Here is a 21,036-nt window from a genome sequence, read left to right as displayed (position 1 = left end):
ATACTTGTTATAGTATAATATAATCAATATTAAAATAAAACTTTAAGTTTTTTCTCAGTGACTAATATTTCTATGTAGAGCCGATTTTGTATAGTAAGAGTTGTGTATTTCGAATTTATTCTCTTTCTTTTTTAACAGTATTATTTCCACCTTATGAGTTTTTCTGGATATAAGAACTATAACTGAACTGAAAAATGTCGACCGCAGCTTTCAATTAAACTTACCGTCGTCAGATTGCCATTGTGATGTTGATGTACGACGTCGCATTGGAATTGGTCACTATACCGTTTCCATTTCTATTTAGTATTTTTCAAATGGTAGGTTTTAGTAATTGTTGCTATACACAGAATATTAATTACGTAAAAAAACGTTACTGCAGTCTGCAAGAAAAAAGTCTGACAAAGACGTTGGGGGTGGTAGCGTACGGTTGAAATGTTATGAGTAGATGAAAAAATACAAAATAGAGTCTTCGTTTATTTGGAAAAAAAAAAAAATTAAAGGAGTCAAAAATATAAATTATGATTGAGAAAAAAAAACCTTTTGAATTGCGAATACATACAATGTATCTTGGTGTTTTTTACACCGGAAACAATACATTTTATTTCCGGCAGCAATAGCCATGGCTGACCTGGTCGGCGAAACAAAATAACACGTTCATGCGTAGTGACATTTGGACAAATAACATTTACCGCTAGACGTATATCCAGTCCAGTACCTATAGTGTAGGTCCTACACGCACACACGCATTTAATTTTACATATAATACAGTAAAACACCCGTACACCAATGGTAATATAATATAGTGAACTTCAATTCACAGTAATGTAACATGGTATATTGTTTTGAACAGATTTTTCTAAATAAAAATCTCATCCATATCGCCATATTTATAGGCGCTTGTAGTTTATCCAATGTGTATCTTTTGATTTAAAATGAATACTCACCACTGTTTTATTCTTTGACAATAATTGATATAAAAAGTATAAAAATAGGAAATAGTAAAATAGCAGGAGCTTGAAAAAGTCAGGACGATAACTATAAGAATTTAATTTGTGAGAAAGTAAAACTCAAAATACCAATGTTATAAAGTGCTTTGGCGTGGACTTAGTGTTATTTATATTCACTGATATTGAAATTTTAAACTTTTAGGTTTTTCAATTATCGAGTCTCAAGCTCCTACGTATTAAAAAAAAATCCAGCTAATGAATTTGAGCTAATAATTTCACTGATTACGTTGCTATTAAGAGCTTGTAATTCTGTCGGGTATCCAAGAGTTTTAAATAAAATACTTTAATAAGTTGATAATTGACTTAAACTGAATAATTTAATTTTAAAATCTCCAGCTAAACTCTGATTTTCTAAAAGAGATAAAGTAGAATAAGGAATGAACCATATTATATAATGCCACATTTTCGTGGTTCGCAATTTTTTTTTTTTCATAAATTAATTAATTAATGCTTATTTTAGATATTTTAAAAATAAAGTAGTTGGACATTTTTAAATTAATATTAAGTATTTTATATAAACCTAATATTCAATACAAAAATATGGTTGATCCTTAATGATATAATTTGATAATTGCAAACTTGTTTAATTAAATATTATATGTAGTACCTATATTTACTAAAAATCCATTTATCTTAATTTCAATAAAAATTAAGGTTTTTGGTAACTACATTATTTATATATTAAAGTTGGAATTTTTTAAGTAATAAATTAAATTAAGCAATAATATTTTTATAATTTTCAAAACTAAAAAATACCTATTTTTTTTTTTCAAAATACCCTAAAAAAATGACCATTTTTATCCAAAATCTTTGGGTATATATTTTTTTTTAATGATAAAGTAAGAAGTTCTTAAAAGTAAATTTGATAATCAGGAAAAACAAAAAACGTAGATTTTTACACAAATCCAATTTACTACAAATCAGATTTTGTTATATTGGATAATAACGTAGATAATTACGTGATATTTTTACCAAATATTAATTTTCAATACATGATAACATTTTCAAAATATTTTATCTATTTTTAGCAATGACAAAATTTTTTTCCAAAAAGTTTTTTTTTCTACAATTTTCAACATTTCTTAACAATTAATACAAAATCTCATATAAGTTGTTCCTGTATATGTATAAAAATATTACAATTTTTGTAATATGCGTGTTAAGTTAAAGTTTTGTAAAAATTGCAAAAAAAAACCTTTTCTTTTTATAACTAAGTTTTAAACATTTTATCAATTTATTGTAATAGGTACAAAAATTTAAGTAAAATACTTTAATAGCTATATCAAAAAACATATCCCGAAATATAGTATATAGTAGATAGTGATATAGACTGATAGATCGTCTCCGTTCAGAATTGTTTTCTGTATACTATAATATACCCAATCGACAACTACCGTACAGTAGAACTATATTCACTTTCCCATTTTTTAAGACGTAAAAATGTTATAATCCAATTAAATATATTTTTTTTTAACTCTGTGAAATTATTAGATTATTTGGAAGCAATATTATGTTGTGTGTAAGTTTTTGTATTTAATACTTGATTATAATCCTTAATTTATTGCTATAAAATCATACAGTTAATGATATGAAAAAAATACAATTTGACAGAAACATATTCTTCTTGATGGAAAGGTAAAAACAAATTATTTAGTATTCAAATACATGGTTGTCACAGTAGCTGGTGAAAAATAACCACTAAGAGACTATTTCTAAAAGTCTCAAGGGCCCGATTCCACCAACAAATATTTCCCAGACAGTAATACCTGTAATAAAACTAAATTTAATTAATTAAAAATTCAAATAGTTGAATTTTTTATTTGAAACTCTGAAACCTGTAGGTATATATTTTCAATTTTAAAATTAATTCGACAATACTATTTACAATTTTTAGGAACATAATATTATTTATTTAAAATACACTTTTTGCCCTATATTATTGTCGTAAAAATAAATAAAATAAAAAAAAATTGACTCATAAAAATAGAAAATTACTTGGAACTTTACGTCAGTATTTTTTAATTGACATTCATATTATTAAGTTATTTATGTATGAAAATTTATTTTTTTATTTTTGTATATTACTGTTATTATATTTTATAATTAAATGTTATTAGTATAATTTATACATCATTTTACAATAGTTTCTGTTATTAATATAAACTATGTTAAGTATTTAGGATAGTAGACCTTTCAGCAACTATTTGTAATAAATTAAAAGTATTCTAAACTTATGGTGTATGTAAAATATAAATGACCAGATAACGGTAATTTTTATTTGATTAACTAGGAATTTAATACATACTTGTGAAGATAAATGAAATATTTTCATAACAACTTCCTAGTATTGCAAATTATATACGAATTCTAGTCGAGATTATTTTTTCACTATGAACTGCAGTTATAACTACCTGTACATTGCTAAAATATTGCGTTTTATTTTAATTAAGCTAAATTAAGCCATAAATGCCGTTGTCATTTCATGGCAACCGTTTTAATTAAGGCCAAAAACCTTTAATCAACAAAATTGAATATACTCGACCGACGAACAGACGAAGAATGGAAAAAAGTGGATTATACCAAAAATTGTATGTCTAACTCAAGCAACAGAACCATGCATTGCAATCTAAAATTTTGCCTATTCTGTCAACTGCCTCACATTGCAACTGATTGAAACTGTTGTGAATGGAACATTCAATGGGACCTCAAAAAATAATGGCCACAGATAATATATCATTCTAAGACGTGGTCACCTTTAAAAAACAAAATCATGTCCCCTCAGTATTTTTTTCAAATATTGTAAGTAAACCACCTCTGGTTTTTTTATTTAAAATATTTTTCGATTCTCTCATGTATATAACTTCATTCCAATGCCTCTGAATACACCCTAATTTCCTTACGTTTTACTAAAAAATAAAGGTATCACTCTCCCCTTGCTAAATAAATGTCACATACATGTTTTTTAATAATCACATTCCTTTGTTACAAATTTAGAATTTTTAAAATATGTAATAAAAAATTGATTTCAGAACACTAATTATTCAAATTAACAATAAACAAACTCACAATGGTAAATATATTATCATAAAAGCTAACGGAGACGCAAATTAACTCCCGCATTATCAACACACTATTTTTAATTTAATAAGTATTATTTGTAATTATACTTGTTAATAATTTTCAGTTGTTAAAATAATTTAAATAAAAACCGTTAAAGGAAGGTTGAAGAAAACACAATATTCACAATTTTCTGTGCAAACAAATTTGTTGTTAAATTTATTCAATGTATGATTTGTTGTAAAAAAAAAATATATATTTGGATGAATAAATAAGCTTAAAATACAAGAAACTGCATGTAGGTAGTTAAATAATAAGTTTATAAAATAACATATTTATGATGATGCCGTAATGAATTATGTCTACGTATTACCTACGTACCATTATTTATAAAATATTGAATATTTTGTTTTATACCATTGATTTTCGCAGGTTTATTAAAATAGGTGATACATAATACAAAAATTCTAACAGTATTATTTCATGTTTGAGAATTCAGTATAAAATAGTTTTAAATGCGATTAGTAAATATTTATATTTTCTAGATGTTTTAATTCTTGTATTTCGTTCACAGTTAATTACTGATACAAACACTTACATGATTTGATTATTTTAGAGTTTTATAGTCTTACTTTCACTAGGTTAGGTACTAAACATAATAATATATATAATTGTACATGTTCTGTATTGAAATATAATATGATAACATCAAAAAAAAATAAAATTCTACATCAATATTATTTAATTTGTGTGGATATTCAATTAACATATTATAAAATATTAAAATTGTATAGGTACTCTGCACTTTCACGGCGAGCAAATAGTAAATCTATAATTTTATCCATTTTACAAATGGCTGATGTAAAATTAAATTTCCATAAAAGCTTTTTCCTTACAAACTCACAATACTGTATGGTTAGGTTTACATAATGTTCACTAGTTGATTAAAATAAAAATAATGTGCATACTTGGTGAGTGATTCACCAAGTATACTATCTTATTTTTTTCCTTAATAATGTAATTATCATACTTTGATTTTTGGAATATTTAAATATACTTAAGAATTATATTTCTGTATACTTGAGATATGTTGTAACATTTAAGAAGTGTTGTGTGGCGATAAAACTTTTGTTTTTCCATTGAAAACCACCTTTTTGAACTTTAAATTACTTAATAGTTTGTTTTTTTTTTTGAAATTTATTTAAAACAAAATTTAAATGTGTATTTTCTGACTTCTGTATAATGTACTTAGGACAGTAGAACAGTTATCTATAATACAAGTCTGGGAGTTTGGATATCATCACATAACAGATATTTAAATATGTTATGTAAATTTAATGTTTGTTTAGCCATTTTCTAATCATTTAGACAATTATTCAAAATTATAAATTTTGTGCATTATTATACTATTGCAGGTATTTGATGACTATTGTGGAATCAATACATGTCTTCGTAATAACAATGTGAGCATCTCAGTTTAAAAATGAAAATGAAATATTATTGATGGTGACAGATTTAAATACAAAAATAGATGTATTGCAAGTGAATATCATTGCTAAAATTATTTGATACAATCATTAACTTATTGCATCCAATGATTCACTATAGCCTGCTTTAAGACCAACCCAATTCAAATTACGCGTTAAGTCCAGCGACCTAACAAATCTGCTGAATTATTCGTCCGGCACTATTCAAACTCTCTCTCTAGTCGAATTCGGCAATAATCCTGGATTATTGTAGGTAGACAATGTAGGATATTTGATTAGTGTTTTTCTTAAAAGTTCTTCCACACAACTAGGGTGAACGCGATTAATACGTTAAATCTGCGATTGTATACGTCTTGTACTGTAGGTACCAACTCAGAGTTGGCAAACTATATAGAAGTCAATGTAGCTACCGATTTCTAACCGATTAAAAACTATTTTAAAATAACAGGAAACTTTTAACGTGCATTCATAGTAATATATATAGTACGTTCAGTCCAATGGTGTATCTAAAGATCGTTAAGGAGAAGGGTTGGGGATGATAATAATTTTTTTTATAATACACCATTCCATACGCGGTGGTGCCACACAATTTGTCAATTTATACTGCAATTTTTTTACAGTTTAATTCGTTTTCATTTTTTGATAGAAATTTAACAATTTTATAACCATCTGGATACACATACTATAAATAAATAACAAAAAAAAAACCCAAGGACTTGGCCCACTAAGTATGCAATCCACCCCTTCTCAAATACTTCGCTGATACAATCATCGCTTGATCTGTAGACTGCTGAAAGTCCACATTACACAATCGATATGATTTATAATTTTTCTGCAAGCATTCATTCGATCTACCGTTGTCAATACACTGTGATAATTATTATATTACATTATATTATTATTATAATAGATAATAAGTCGGTCAGTGTTACTTTGTTACCATGACTGGTATACTTTGTACCTAGGTTAACTTTTAACCTACCGACGACATATTATAGTGAGCATTTTAAAGTCAGCAGCGATATTACTTTGATTATAGTCTAAAGGTATTTTGAATAGTCACTAGTCAGTATGATTTGACTTTATCGTGATTGTGTTTTATGAATACGCTCAAAACTTTTATATGAAAGAAAAGAAGTATTCTTATATTTATTTTTTTACTTTCTATGCGCGTGGTAGCTGAACTGCGTTCATACCTTTTATTATTATTATTTCTCTCTTTTTTTTTTTTTTTTAATAAGATCGAATTTCAAATGATTTCTGTAGAAGTATTTAAGAGTTTTTTAAAATAAAACATTAAAAATACCGACGAAGGGATTCGATTAAAAGACATTCTACACATTTTATGAATATTTTATGAACAATATTTATACTTCAGTATAATATGCACGATAATAAACGTAAATCAAATAAGTAATGAAATGCATAAGTGCCAATAAAAATCATAATAATGGTTTCAAGAAATTTAATTTTAATGTTATCTTTTTTTTTTTTTTTTTTAATTGGTTTTATTTTCTACATTATTGAATGAATCGTTTTAGTTTTATAAACTCAAATATTCAAATTATTGCACAATGTAACGGAATTTATCAATATCAACTCCAATATAAAGTGTATCTCAGTAATTACTTAACTTGAAAACACGATTTAGAATTTGAGGATATTATACAACAAATATAGTATGCCAACGAAATAATCTGTATGAATATTAATAGCAGTGCGTTGGCATTTACTAAATATATAATAATATTGCACCTACTTCAAAATTAATTTACTCTCATCGTAATGTATTGAAGTGAATTGATCCTTTTTAATTTATTTGTCGAAAAAGCATCAGCTGGAAACTACTTATGCTGTTCGTGGCATAATTTAATTTACTGAAAATTTATTGAAGAACGTTTATTTTGGTTGCCTAATTTTTTTTTTTTTTATGTAGATATTTTTTTTTATTCATACAACAAAAACATTCGGCTTTTCAGTGTTTTCGAACGGCAAAAAATGATTTTACTAAAATATAAAATAAAAAAGTGCATTTTTAACAGCTGATTATAATATTAAATAATATAATATTTATTGTATTATTTTTGATATAAAAGTACACAATAATTAAAAATAAATATCACTTGTTTGTAATGAAACGTCGGAGTAAAAATGGAAACTCCAAACAAACGGTTACAAATTAAACGACTTTAAATTTTAAAATGGATTTGTCCGCTATTATAACACTCGGCAAAATGCACAAAGAACTGCGTGACTCAGTAATGAATAAATAAATAAATATTCATATTATTGGGGTATGCTGTTTTCGGGAAATTATTTTTGGAGAACAATAGTTTCTGTAAACGAACATGACCGTATCGTGTATTCTAACATATACGCTTAGCAATTTCCATATTAAACAACGTCGACCATTATTAGGATATCTTTTGTTGAGCCTTGGGCGTTTCATTGGATTCCTAAAATATTGTTTTTAAAACCGATATTGTACATCGACGATGGCTACTAGACTGCTATGGATTAAAAAAAAAACAACAACAAACGTTGACATTTATTGTTTGTAATTTGTGTATAATAACGAGTAGCTTACCAATCTTTCCCAGGTTTGGTGGTGGCAGAGGAGGGAGAGAATTGGTGTCGACGAGAACAGTTACAACGGGTCTAAGCTAAGATTTTTTATATTATTTTGTAATTATGCAATTATTATATTACAATCATAATAAAATATAAGTACAATAACAGTGCAAAATCATCATTAAAAACAATAAATTAAATTGCTTATAGATCCAGAGCTATATATTTATATATAATTTAAATATGTTATGGAATGTTGCTTTGTTATGTTACTTTAATAAATAATACAATAAAATAAGTATAAGTAATCGAGGACGGATGAAATTATTATTTTTATCCTAGCATTTGAATAGAAGTGATTCTTTAATATAGATTAAGTGTTGAGTTACATAATTGTTTACAAGCGAATAATCGATGTGTACAATATACATACATAATATACATATACATATATATATATATATTTATTTTAGATCCTTATTTCTAAGTGATGTATTGATTTTATAATAATGCATATGTAGTATATACTTTTATATTTTTTAATTTTTGTTTTACTTATCACCTTTTAAATCAAAAAAAAAAAAAAAATGATTTGATTTTAAAACTGACATTGGTTTTTGGCAGCTAATTGGATCTACTTGGTATTTTGTTGGTCAAAAGTAAAAATTTACCTGCCCTTATACGTACTAATATTACTATATTTTATAAAAAAAATGATACTTTCAAAAAATTGAGATTGATTTTGAACTATTGCTTATTCTTAATACGTATATTTATTCACACCGTTCTACGGTAAGGTGATAATGATTCAAAAGTTAATATCATAAATTATATAAATATTTACCCACTATAATAATTATTTAATAAGTTCAATTTTCCTTCAAAAATTAAATTATTAAATCAACTTACCATAAAAACGAATAGTAAATTATATCAATTTAATAAAGAGCTATATAAAAAATCATACAATTCGATATACTCAGCATCGGTTCTAGGAGGGTTGGGCAAGTATGTATTCTTGCCACAGGCGCTGTTGGTAAAAGGGTGCTCTGAAGCTTATGAAAAAAGTCATGAACATAAAATAATATATTATATTACAATAAATTATAATATATTTCCAAATTTCCATCAAGAAAAAAAATAATATTACATATAGTTTTTTGAAAATATATAATGTTTGTCTTTAAACTATTTTTGTCCGATAATAACGTCTTTTAAATATTGCTAAGTCATTATCAGTTTATAGGTAAGTTTTGAAGAAAACCCAATCCGATGACCGACGATTTTTCTGTTTATTATTTTTATGTTAAATTGAAGTATGAAATACGAATTTGTATCGTTCATGTATATCCATCGAATAGTTGATTTTATTTAAATGTTACAATTTTGTTAAATAAAATTAATTTTACAAAAAAAAATGATAATTAATTAAATTAAAAAGCTTAATGAGGTCAAAAATAAAAAAATAAAACTAGAACTTGAAAATTAATTTAATTGAATGAACTTACAAAATTTATCCCTAGTTCAGCTAACTTAAGGAGTTAAATTTAAGCATTTAATTGATACTAAATTAAAATAAAGAGATTTATATTTTTATTATTACATTTTTTAATGATGTTAATCATAATACGGACATGTTCAATATTATATTTAATATTATGTAGATGAAAACAATGATTTCATCAACAATATTAATTGTAATATAAAAATATACTTTTTGATTTATATTTAAATATTATGTTTTATATTGATACTCGGCACACAGCAGAGATCTATCTAGACAGCCTAGATTATAAATTATCATCAAGGCTCTCTATCTCTATCTATGTAAGGGTGCTTCATTTTTATTAGCCCCAGGCATCAAATGTCCTAGATCCGGCACTGAATATACTAAGTAGACGGTCAGTCTTCGCTCAAAATCATTTTTCATATATAATGAATAAATCATACTTTTCCTCCTTTTAATTTTTTTTAAAATATTTGTAAACCGTCATACTCTACGAATAAAAATAACGCAAGTTCGCATGCAAAATATTATGTAACTAGCTAGGTAAGTCTGTAAGTCTTGGAATCTGCTCCTACCAACACACAGCGAGTTATAAATCCTGTCCCCGTTATGTCCGGGATCGGACTACCGCCCGCGGTAACGATGAAGGGCAATCGTTTTTTTTTTTAGTGTTGGATTATTATCGTAAAAGCGTAAGACAACAACTAACGATAAATAATATCATACTGAACCGGATGCGTTTTACAGGACTTACCGATCGTGGTGAGTATGGACAAGCAGTACAGGAACGACGTGGCTATGTTCCATTCGAATGTGCTGTCGCCGGAGTCACCGCCGTGGTCGACGATGAAGCCGCCACCGACACCGGCGTGATAGCTGACCGCGGCCGATTGGATTTCCATCTGCTGCGTGAGCCGGCGTATCAGGTCCTCTTGGAACCGGTTCAGCTCCTGCGCGGCCAACCGGGTCCAGTTCTCCCGGTACAGTATGTTCAAGTTGACCGTGATCTCCCATATGGTCTCCACCGTCCGGGCGCGGCTCTCTTCGCCCGCGGCCGCCGCGGCCATCCAGGCGGCCGTCAGGTTCTGCGGTTGGGCGGGCAACAGGCCGGCCTCCCGGACCGGACTGCCGCCGGCCCCGTCGTCCACGTCCACGGCGTCCGCGGCGTCCACGTCGCCCTCTATGCTGAGGAATATCAGCGCGCCGGCGAACGTGTACGACACGAGCAGGGCGCACACGAACGCGTTCCGCAGACAGCTCTTGTAGCACTTGCGCTTGGCGTGGGCCACGCGGGCCCGTTCCACGCTGTCGTCGTCGCTGTCGCAACAGAAACACCCCTGGCCGTCGTCCACCACCGTCGTCACGCCGCCGATCGCCGACGACGACGACGTGGACAGCGGGCGGCCGTCGTACGACGAGGCGTAACCGCCGATGGTCGCGCCGGCCACACCGTAGTTGTACACGGCCGCCGCCGCGGCCACCGGTTGCGAACAGCACGACGGCGTCCGGTCCATGGCGATGCAGCAGCAGCGGTCGCCGCTGCCGCCACTGCCGCCGCCTTACCCGATTCGGTCGTCACTCGCCGCGACCCGATGTAACGGTGTCGGTGACGATAGCGTCGACGGGCGACGTGACGTGAGCGGCGGTTCTGTCGACGACGAGGTCGGACCGGCGACGTTCACCGAACATCTCATCGATTCTGGAATTATAACAATGTAGCAATAAATTTCATATAAATCGTCGATATCAGCACAATATTATTATAATCATACCGGACGAGGACTGATGTGATCGTATTAGGATATATTAGGATATTTATGTTTTGAGAGTCTAAGCAGAGTTACCAATTGGTTTTCTAATATTATGTGTGTGTGTGCGTGTGTTTAGTAAGTCGTATGCTTAAATTTTTGAATTTGAAAGTGGTTTCGGGTTGGTAGAAATTTGGATGAAGCCAGTAAAATATTGTCTCGATACTTTTAAACATAATAGGAAAAACAATACAAACACAAATTAGAGATAAACAAAGAAAGTTTTACGCGACATCGATTTGTTTTTTATGCAACTTAACAGATCCGAGCTATTTGCCAATTGTTCATATTATTTTTCCAGACATATATATTATATACTGTCAGACTGTTTCTCGGATCAGATTGCTCTGAATCGCTTATAAATATAATACTATACGATGACATAAATATATAATATTATATCAATTTAATTGATATTAATTAATAGTAACACGCTGAATGATGAGGTACCCATGTTCAACACCTATAATAAACTGTTAAATATATTATTATTAGGCCTATGCACAGGATTTCTTCATGAAGGAAATTATGAAAAAAATTAGTGTTAAAAAAAGTATTATATTTATATATTTTTATATGTATATAAAAAGTGTTTATTAACTGTAATTTCTTAATCATATATTATATTTCAGTCTTATAGAAGTTTTGTAGAAGTAAACTTCCTTTTAATTCGATAAAACAATAATAGCTGTTAATGACCTATATAAAGAAATAGCAAAGTGAAGGGTTGTGCACACATACCTAATTATTATAATAATATATTGTACAAAACAACAATATAATATGAACTCTATTTTATAGCTATAATCATGATATTATTACAGGTTTATATAAAATAAATAATATATATATTATGTATTTCTCCAGACCTTTTTCTATAAAAGTATTATTTATGCAGATTATCATAATCACAATAGATCACTATCCTATGCGGCATTGTCGTTGGAAAAATATTGTACAATAAGCAACTACCGTTGAATATATGCCTACATTTGTTTGCAAGGTACTACAACTTTATCATAATGTAACTAAATTATAACGGAGTTTCACTACAAAAACACATGTTTTACGTGGATGTTTTATAAGTAGGTACCTATACAATAATAATATTATGCTTAATATTCTTTTAGATATACCTGCATTGATTTAAAACTCGATTTCCCAACGTTATTTTGAACAATAGGTGCAATAAAATTAAAAGATCCTATGTTTATTTATTTTTGTTTATCGCCAAGTTTAAAGTTTTTAAATAAAAAAATTAAAATTCTGCCAAAATTAAAAATACTAACTGTAAACTATTTAAATTTGTATTTTCTCCGAAGAAAATTATGTTATGTGACATTTAATAATATTTTAACTGTGAAACTGTTTTAAATAAACAAAACTGATTTATGATGAAGATATTAGTATTAAAATTGTATTATACTCGTACATTTGTACATTTATATGTAAATTATACCGAAATAATCTTTTTTATTGAATGAAAGATTATTATTAATCATTAAAATGTAAAACAGTAAGCGTAACTTTCAACATGAATTTAAATGATTTGACTTGAAATTATTGATTTATTCTATTCAAATCTGCAAAAACTCAAAAGTATAATTTTTTCTTAATGTATAAATAATAATAATAAATAAATGTACAAGTATAAAAGTATACAATTATTTATATGTTAAAACAAAAATAAATTCCCTCATTACTTAAAATAAGCAGTACACGGAGAGTTTAAATATAAAGTAAAAGAAATATTGAACTTTGGGAACTTAGGCTACCAAAAAAGTAAAATTATGAATTATGTTAGGTTATATTTTTTTACCATTCAATCAATTAAGTAGATTATTAAATCATAGTTAGCAAGTGATTTAAGTGATAACGCATATTCGTTTTAAATATTTAATAAAAGTAAATAATATTAGTATTTAATACACAATTTTACTATTTCAAAAAAATAGTGTAAAAAATAAAAATGTGTCTTAAATATTATTATTTTGAAAATAGAACATTTATATTTGAAATAATATATTTGAGTTTATTTTTTATCGTTATATTATTTATTAATAAATTCTTGTAGTGTACATACTATTTAAAATATGTATATTTGGTTTGATTTTTTTCGATAGTTAATAATGTTTATGTCAGTGAATGATTTATTTTTTCTTGCACCTGTTATTCGACCTTTGTATTTTGGATGTACCTATCGATTTGAATGATTCGTGATTACAAATAAAATTGATGTTTACTGTCGTTAAAAGAAAAGTATTTCAGTGAGGTATTTTGAAAAAGGTAAAAAGTAAAAATAAATACAATAGTATTTGTTAGTTTACAGAACTCGCCTAAGGCATAAATATTGTATAGGTACATCATAAGTACTGAAATGAATGGATAAACGTAGAGATAGTTGTAAATTATAAATTTATATTTACTTTTTGGTGTTTGATTTGTGAAAATATTGTGTATGAGTTTTAATAAATATAAATGGGTACTTATTTCGATTTTCATCGCACTTTTACTTTTAGTATGTAAATAAAATTATTTAACTTAAGTAAATTAAATAGGTAAAACATTTCTTGTGTAGGTATTAAAATAATAATAATTCATCAAATATTTTTGTAAAATCATCAATATTAGATATAAATATTAATTTACATTATATATCAAAAATATATTGATACATTTATGTTAACTAACGAAGACAAAAAAATAACTTAATCATTTAGTTTTAATTACTTTTTAAAATTTATCAAAATCCAAACAAATAATATTTACGTTACTGTTTTTAAATTTATGTGCATTAGTAGTGGGTACCTAGAAGTACATTTATTGGTTGCCTTTATTTTATTATGTTTTAAAACTGACTCATTGTAAATAATTTTGAAAAATGAAGTGAATTAGTCACGCATAAATTCAAAACAAATTAACGAAAAGAAAATAATAATATGATAATAAGATGAAAAAGTTGTACTTTAAATAATTTTTTTTTTACGCTATTTTTAAGGAAAAAATAAATCTTTCCCGCTCGTTAATGAAGAGAGTGGATATTTTTTTGTTTGTTTTTTTAATGTACTTAATTGACTTAAAGTATAATTGTACAAACAGATTAATTGTTTTTATTATTTTCATTCATTCAATCATACGAATTGATTACATCAATGCGAACCACTGATAAAGTTTTTTTATAATAAATCTTTTTAAATTTTAGACAATAGTATAATACATTATTAATTATTATTTATTATACAGATATCATTTATATTGGACTTACGTTGTTTTTGTTTTTTAAGTTAACTTTTAAAATTTTTATGTCTGTTGTTTTGTACATGTATTTATAAGAAAAAAAATGTATTGCTTGTTATACTTTATATGCATTGTGTATACTGTAAATTACTATTAAACTAATCATGGAATTTTAAGTGTAGGTTTATGTTATTATTATTATTACCATCATTATTGCCGTTATTATAATTTCCTGCATACATCGCAAAATATCTCATACTTGAAAAATACGTGACGTAAAAAAAGGGGAAAAATAGTAAAAGCGCACGTTTAAGTTGTATACATTATATCCTCGGGGCAATGATGCGTTCATTTTCACTCTTGCCTTTTCTTTTGACGATTGCTTGATTGCGGTAGTTACGTTAGAAAAAATGTTCTCCTGGATATTTATACGTGTAACATGTACTAATTTGCAGATCCCATATTATTATTATTATCATCTGCATCATCATCATTATCATCATCATCATTGTTACTATCTACCTAGGTATATTATAATATGTTATATAGCTTTGTTTTTCATGCTAACATGCTAATATTATTGTTAGTGGGTGGAAAGAAAGAGTCATGTACATACAACCGAGATATGTAATATGTAATATAATATATGTAATATACCTTTGTATTTCGCATGGATTTGAAGATGTCATTTCAACTTTTTTTTTTTTACAGTGTGAAAATTGGGTTTTCTATGTTATTTATAATTTATAATTCATTATTTTGTGTTTCAAACATTTATATAATTCGAGTAATGTTAAAATATTAATATTGTTGTTTATTATTACCTAACTATATAATATTAAAATGTTGATGGTAGTACAATTTTTATGTTTAAATTCTTATTATTCAGCATCAGAATTGTATTCTATCATAAGCTATATAAAGAATCTAATATAAAATTATATTTATCATAAGCCAGGATTTTTAATTTATTGCATACGTACCTAACTACGAAAATAATTAAATAATTGTTAAAATGATAATGAACAAATTTTAATTTTCTCATTCAAATCTGTATCTTCTTCTATATACGATTTCAAGGAAATAATATTACAACAGAATTGTTTTACAATCAGTATAATGACAATAATTTAACTGGTTTTTAATATCCGTTCATAATATAACTATAAATACGATAATCATATTATATATTGATAAATAAATGTATACTATTATAATATAATAGATTTCATAAGTTATAACCATTTAACATTTTTCTTTTTTAAACGGTGGCGGAAATTAATGTTAAAAATATGATCACTAGTCCAGTTGAGGTATTATTCGATGATTGATTTTAGTATTAACGGTTATTATAATACATAAATAGATTTAATTTGAATCTCTATTATAACTACAATTGCATACTACGAGAAAATTATGAAGGTATCTATATTTATTGCAGATTGTCGGGTGTTTCTAAATAAATAACGGTCATACTTTATTGTTGTTTGGTGGACCCTTAAAATTCGGGCGATTCAGTGTAAAAATATCAAGTTCGTATCATCATCGCAATTATTATTATTTTTGAACACTATTAAGTTGTATTTATTATTTTCATTGAACGTTTCGTTTTAATGTTGATATTTTCGAACTAAATTAATATAATTTTTGACAGACCTTAGAAACAACTGAATATTTTAATTTGTAATTAAATATATTAATGAGAAGTTACATTTTATCAGAGTATAAACTATAATCTAAAAATCGATATACGATGTAACAAATAGAAATGTATTATAATTTACAACCCTTCAAATAAAATAAATTTAAAATATTCATAATTTTGATTCAAATATAAAAAATCATTACTATTACACTGGTTTAATTTGATTAATTTATATTTTCAGTGTCTGTAACACATGCAATTTTATTTATTTATAAAGGCAATGTCGGTTTAAAGTCTATCGTCTTTGGTAAAAATAAAACGCATTATGGATACCGATGTCATTTATTGCAATAGTGAATTGATCGAATGTAAATCGTCTTTGGAGAATCTGATAACAGGATATTGTGTTGATCTCGTAAAAACTGTTGGCTAACATTTTAGTTATAAATCTTCTTACGAGATATATGTTCGACAATCAGAGTAGTCGAGTAGTGTATTTCACGGCGAGTAGGGTAGACGTATTTTGGAATTCTTGTACATGTTTTGGTTTTATTAATTTATTATAAGTACATTATTTCCATTTACGTTCTTGGTTTTTCTCTATTCCCATCTAGTTGACACGCATTGTGAATTCTCGTAACGATAAGTTGGTTTGTTGGGCGTTAAATTTATTACCGATAAAATAATAGTTTGACGTTGCGTATTATGAAGTTGTTGTGACCATATACCATTTTAAAAAGTTTAAGAGGTTCTATTATTTTTTTCAAATTTATTTTTTTATTTTTATCCTGTCAGATTTTGTTGGTTTTTGTGACTTATTCTAACTTATGTGCAGAGTTCATTCGATCGTAAAACCTTATCGAAACGAAAACAATTTTTAAATCAACCGATAACGGTTAGTCAATGCTGTTATTTTATCAAAGAAAATCGAAAAAAGTAACAGGTAAAGTAAAACTTCATGATTTTTGTACACAAACAAAGTACGCTTTTTATTACTTTTATAAAATAACTTTTTTTGCATGTACATGAGCTATATCAAGTAAGATTCTTTTAGTATATTTAAATTTTAATCATATGCATCGTAAACATATCGATGTACCTATATACATGTGTAATGTACCTATACATACTTTTTAAGTTCGGTAAAAATCCTGTTTTAATACTTTGCTATATTAATTATTTATCGATTCTGCTGAATGTTGATATAACAATACTTTTACATTAGTATTAGGAGTAATTAACTTGTATTACTTTACGTAGTATACTAGTATACGTATAATGTAGGTAAATAGTTACAATTTGAACATATATAGTTATAGTTAGTTTATTAGTAATCAAGAATTACTTAATAAATGAATGTTTAATTAGATTTATATTCAATTTTTTTTTTTAATATATTTATTTTATAATAGTATATATAAGTATATGTTTTTATCATAATACTATATTCTTATATGCATTGTAATAATTTATAATCATCTTATTTTCATAATAAAAGTAAGACTATTAACTATGACAATAGATCAAAAAGTACTGTTAGAAGATGCTTATTTAATACTGAACTCAACACAAATTTTGATGAACCACGTATTAAAGCAAGTACACAGTAACTTAATTAACGAATTTAATGATAAGGTGTAAAGTACAAGTAGTAATAATTATTTAGATGATAATCTTGGTAATTGTATAAGCTCCTAAAAATGATAGTGATCAAGTAGACCATTCCAAGAGAAAAATAAGAATAAGTATTAATGGTGATACTGTAAAATATATATAGTGTGTTTCTATCGAAGAGATAATAGAAACGTTGGTTTAGAAAATATAACTAATTAAGAAAAAACTATAAAATTTAGATGTTCTGTGCTATTATCTGATTGAATAATCAGTATAATAATATATTCTAAAATAGATGACTTTTTAAGAGAAAAGTTATTGTATGTATAATGTATATGTAAACTATCATTTTAAATAAATTCCCTGGTTGGTGTATATTGTATACTGTATAATGATTGTTGTGGAGATCAGATCAAAAATAGCATGTGTCTTAAGTTTTTAGAGAATCGTGAATAAATTTCAGTAAATTAACCATAAATTCCATGGACACACCAGAATTAAGTATGATTTTGACCATTTCAAGATTATTAAGATTATTAGAAAATATTCAATTTTCTATAAAATTTCACTTAAAGATATTTTTAAAAGGTTGCATTTCACTTGAACAGATTAATTAAACAATGAATGATGTTATTTTGCTAATTGTTTATGATACCTTGCAGTTACAAATAAAAAAAAAAAATTTATCTGTGTTATCGTTAATAACTGAAGTTTTTCATTAATATTACCAAAATTTGAAGGCTTAATGAGATTTTACAGATCTACTTATTTCAGACGAGAAATATGATTGAGGTTTTATGAATGTTTATATTGTACATATAAACATTTTTTTCATTATTACATTATAAAGTTTTAATATTTTTTGCGTTAATTTTATAAATAAGTTAATACTTAAATATTTAAAGGAGTTTATATTAGTGTTATTAATATTATTTTGCTTATATGAATATTACTAATTATCATGGAGTTTTATACATACATTAATTCGAGGAATACATAAAACTCCGTATAAGGTATAACTATTACTTTTTAAAATGTATTTTTTTTTTTTTTGCTGAAGTAGTTATATATAATATAAAGCTGCTTATATTTATATCAAGTTGATTTCATCCACTTGTTGAGTTATTTTACTTGATATAAAGTTTGTCATAACTTTATTTTCTAGAAATGTTTTATACTGATTTTTGGATTAAATGGTGTGTTATTAATTTTAAATTTTAAATATAAATCAAATTAATAAAAATAATATACTTTCATAGTTTTAAAATAAATAAATATTAAGTAGTTGTAATAATTATGTGTTGTATACTAAAGCACATACGTCCTAAAAAAAAAAAATTGTTTTCTTTATTTTGTCATACTTCAAAAATGTATTTAGTGTAAAAATTCTCGTTTTTCCTTTATATTTTTGTTTTCCCGATTATTGAGAGAAGTCACGAAAATTTTCAACTTTTCATTCCCTCAAAGTACCAAATAAATCTAATTTGTTACTTAAAACCACCCCTAAATCGAAAATTGAAAATCGAAGCATTCTTTTTTAGGAGATAATTAAAAAGAAAAAAACGCACATCATTTTAAAATCAATACATTACTAACTCCACTCAGAATTTAAAATAAAAATTAATACACTCAAATATATAAATGGATACTGCGTAATATTTATACTTAAAAAAATATATTTTATATTAATGTTTAATAATTTTATTTGTACTATTTGTCTATATGTATAGACAACAGTGTATGATTTAATGGAAGTTGACATAAATTATGTGTTGAAATAGTGTACCTATTAAAAAAAATTAATTTTTTTTATAATTCACAAAATTACGATATTTGAAATGTTGCAAATACATTATGCTTAAAAGTATTTTAAGCATCACATACTATAGTATCCTAATATTATCATCAGAAAAATAATTTTGATCGATATTGTGTATTGTAATGTAATAGAAAGTAATATTTAAACTATTTATTAATTAATAATTATTTTTGTTGTTATTAGTTTTTTTGATAATGTTATCATGGCTTTTATTTAATTTTAAGATGAATTGAATATAGTATTAAATAATATTAAGACCAATTTATTTAAGTAAAAATATAACAATAGTTTGTACGATGGCTTTTTACGTATGTAATTTTTACTGCTGTAAAATATGTAACAAATACTATTTTATGAGAAAAGAAATGATTGAATCATAAAATAATAAGAATAATAATATAGTACCTAACTCAGGTCAACTAGCATTGTGAAAATATGAACAATTGTAATAAAAATATTTTGCAAAAAGTCGGGTGACTTGAAACGAATATGAATGGACTTACATCACTGTTAAGAAAACTAAAATAACTGAAATACTACAAACGAGAAACATTTCCCTCTGGATTACAAGAGAAAACACTTTTTTAAGGCTTCGTAAATGTTATATGTTTCAAATTTTGTTCTTTGTCACATTTATGGAATACATTTGATTATTATATTATTAATTTAAACTTTAGTAAGTGTATATCATTTATTTCATATTATAAGTGTAAGTAATAAAATAATATCACAATTCTCTTTAAATGTTTTTTAAATTTATAAAATGTTATTATAATGATACCATTATTAAGTAAGTATGTGGTAGGTAATTCCATATAAAACAAGAAATGTAGAATGAATGTCAAAATGTTTTATATTATGCTTACGGTAAGACACTTCAATTAGATATGGAAATTAAATTACCCATGTATTATGTTATGATATGTTTGTATTTTATGAATTATTATAATACATGATTGTAATTTGGTTTTTTGTAATTTGAATATAATATTTTCAAACTGTTGTTTTTTAATAAACTTTATATTATTTTTTTTTTAAATAAAAGTATAGCCTCTATGAGAATTTGAATGAGTAAAGGTGGTAAAATAATAACATGAATTTACATAATATAATAATATAAATTGTTTTCTTTAGCATCAAACAAAACAAAAATCTAATTTAGGTAGATTTTAAAATGGCGCAGTAGAATTGTTAGTTGCTTTTTAGTGCTGAGTTAAACTTTGTCAAGAGTAGTTAATACTTTAACGGATAACTGGTGACTCATTCCAGTAACTGCGTGCCGTT

The 21,036-nt window shown here is 26.4% G+C and overlaps 1 protein-coding gene across 5 annotated transcripts in view; it reads right to left on the bottom strand.

The window, feature by feature from the left end:
• The window catches only part of LOC114130344 (uncharacterized), a 282,938-nt gene that overhangs the window by 48,568 nt on the left and 213,334 nt on the right, over positions 1-21,036 (bottom strand). For all 5 annotated transcript variants that reach the window (XM_050199052.1, XM_050199051.1, XM_050199050.1 and 2 more), the window contains one exon: positions 10,384-11,328. In XM_050199052.1, coding sequence (XP_050055009.1) covers positions 10,384-11,143 — 760 coding nt within the window. In that variant the 5' untranslated portion in view covers positions 11,144-11,328. The remainder of the gene's footprint in view (positions 1-10,383; positions 11,329-21,036) is intronic.

The sequence above is a fragment of the Aphis gossypii genome, chromosome 2, assembly GCF_020184175.1.
Source record: "Aphis gossypii isolate Hap1 chromosome 2, ASM2018417v2, whole genome shotgun sequence".
Taxonomy (NCBI): domain Eukaryota; kingdom Metazoa; phylum Arthropoda; class Insecta; order Hemiptera; family Aphididae; genus Aphis; species Aphis gossypii.
Note: the sequence above shows the minus strand (reverse complement) of the source record. Positions and strands in the feature narration are given on the sequence as shown.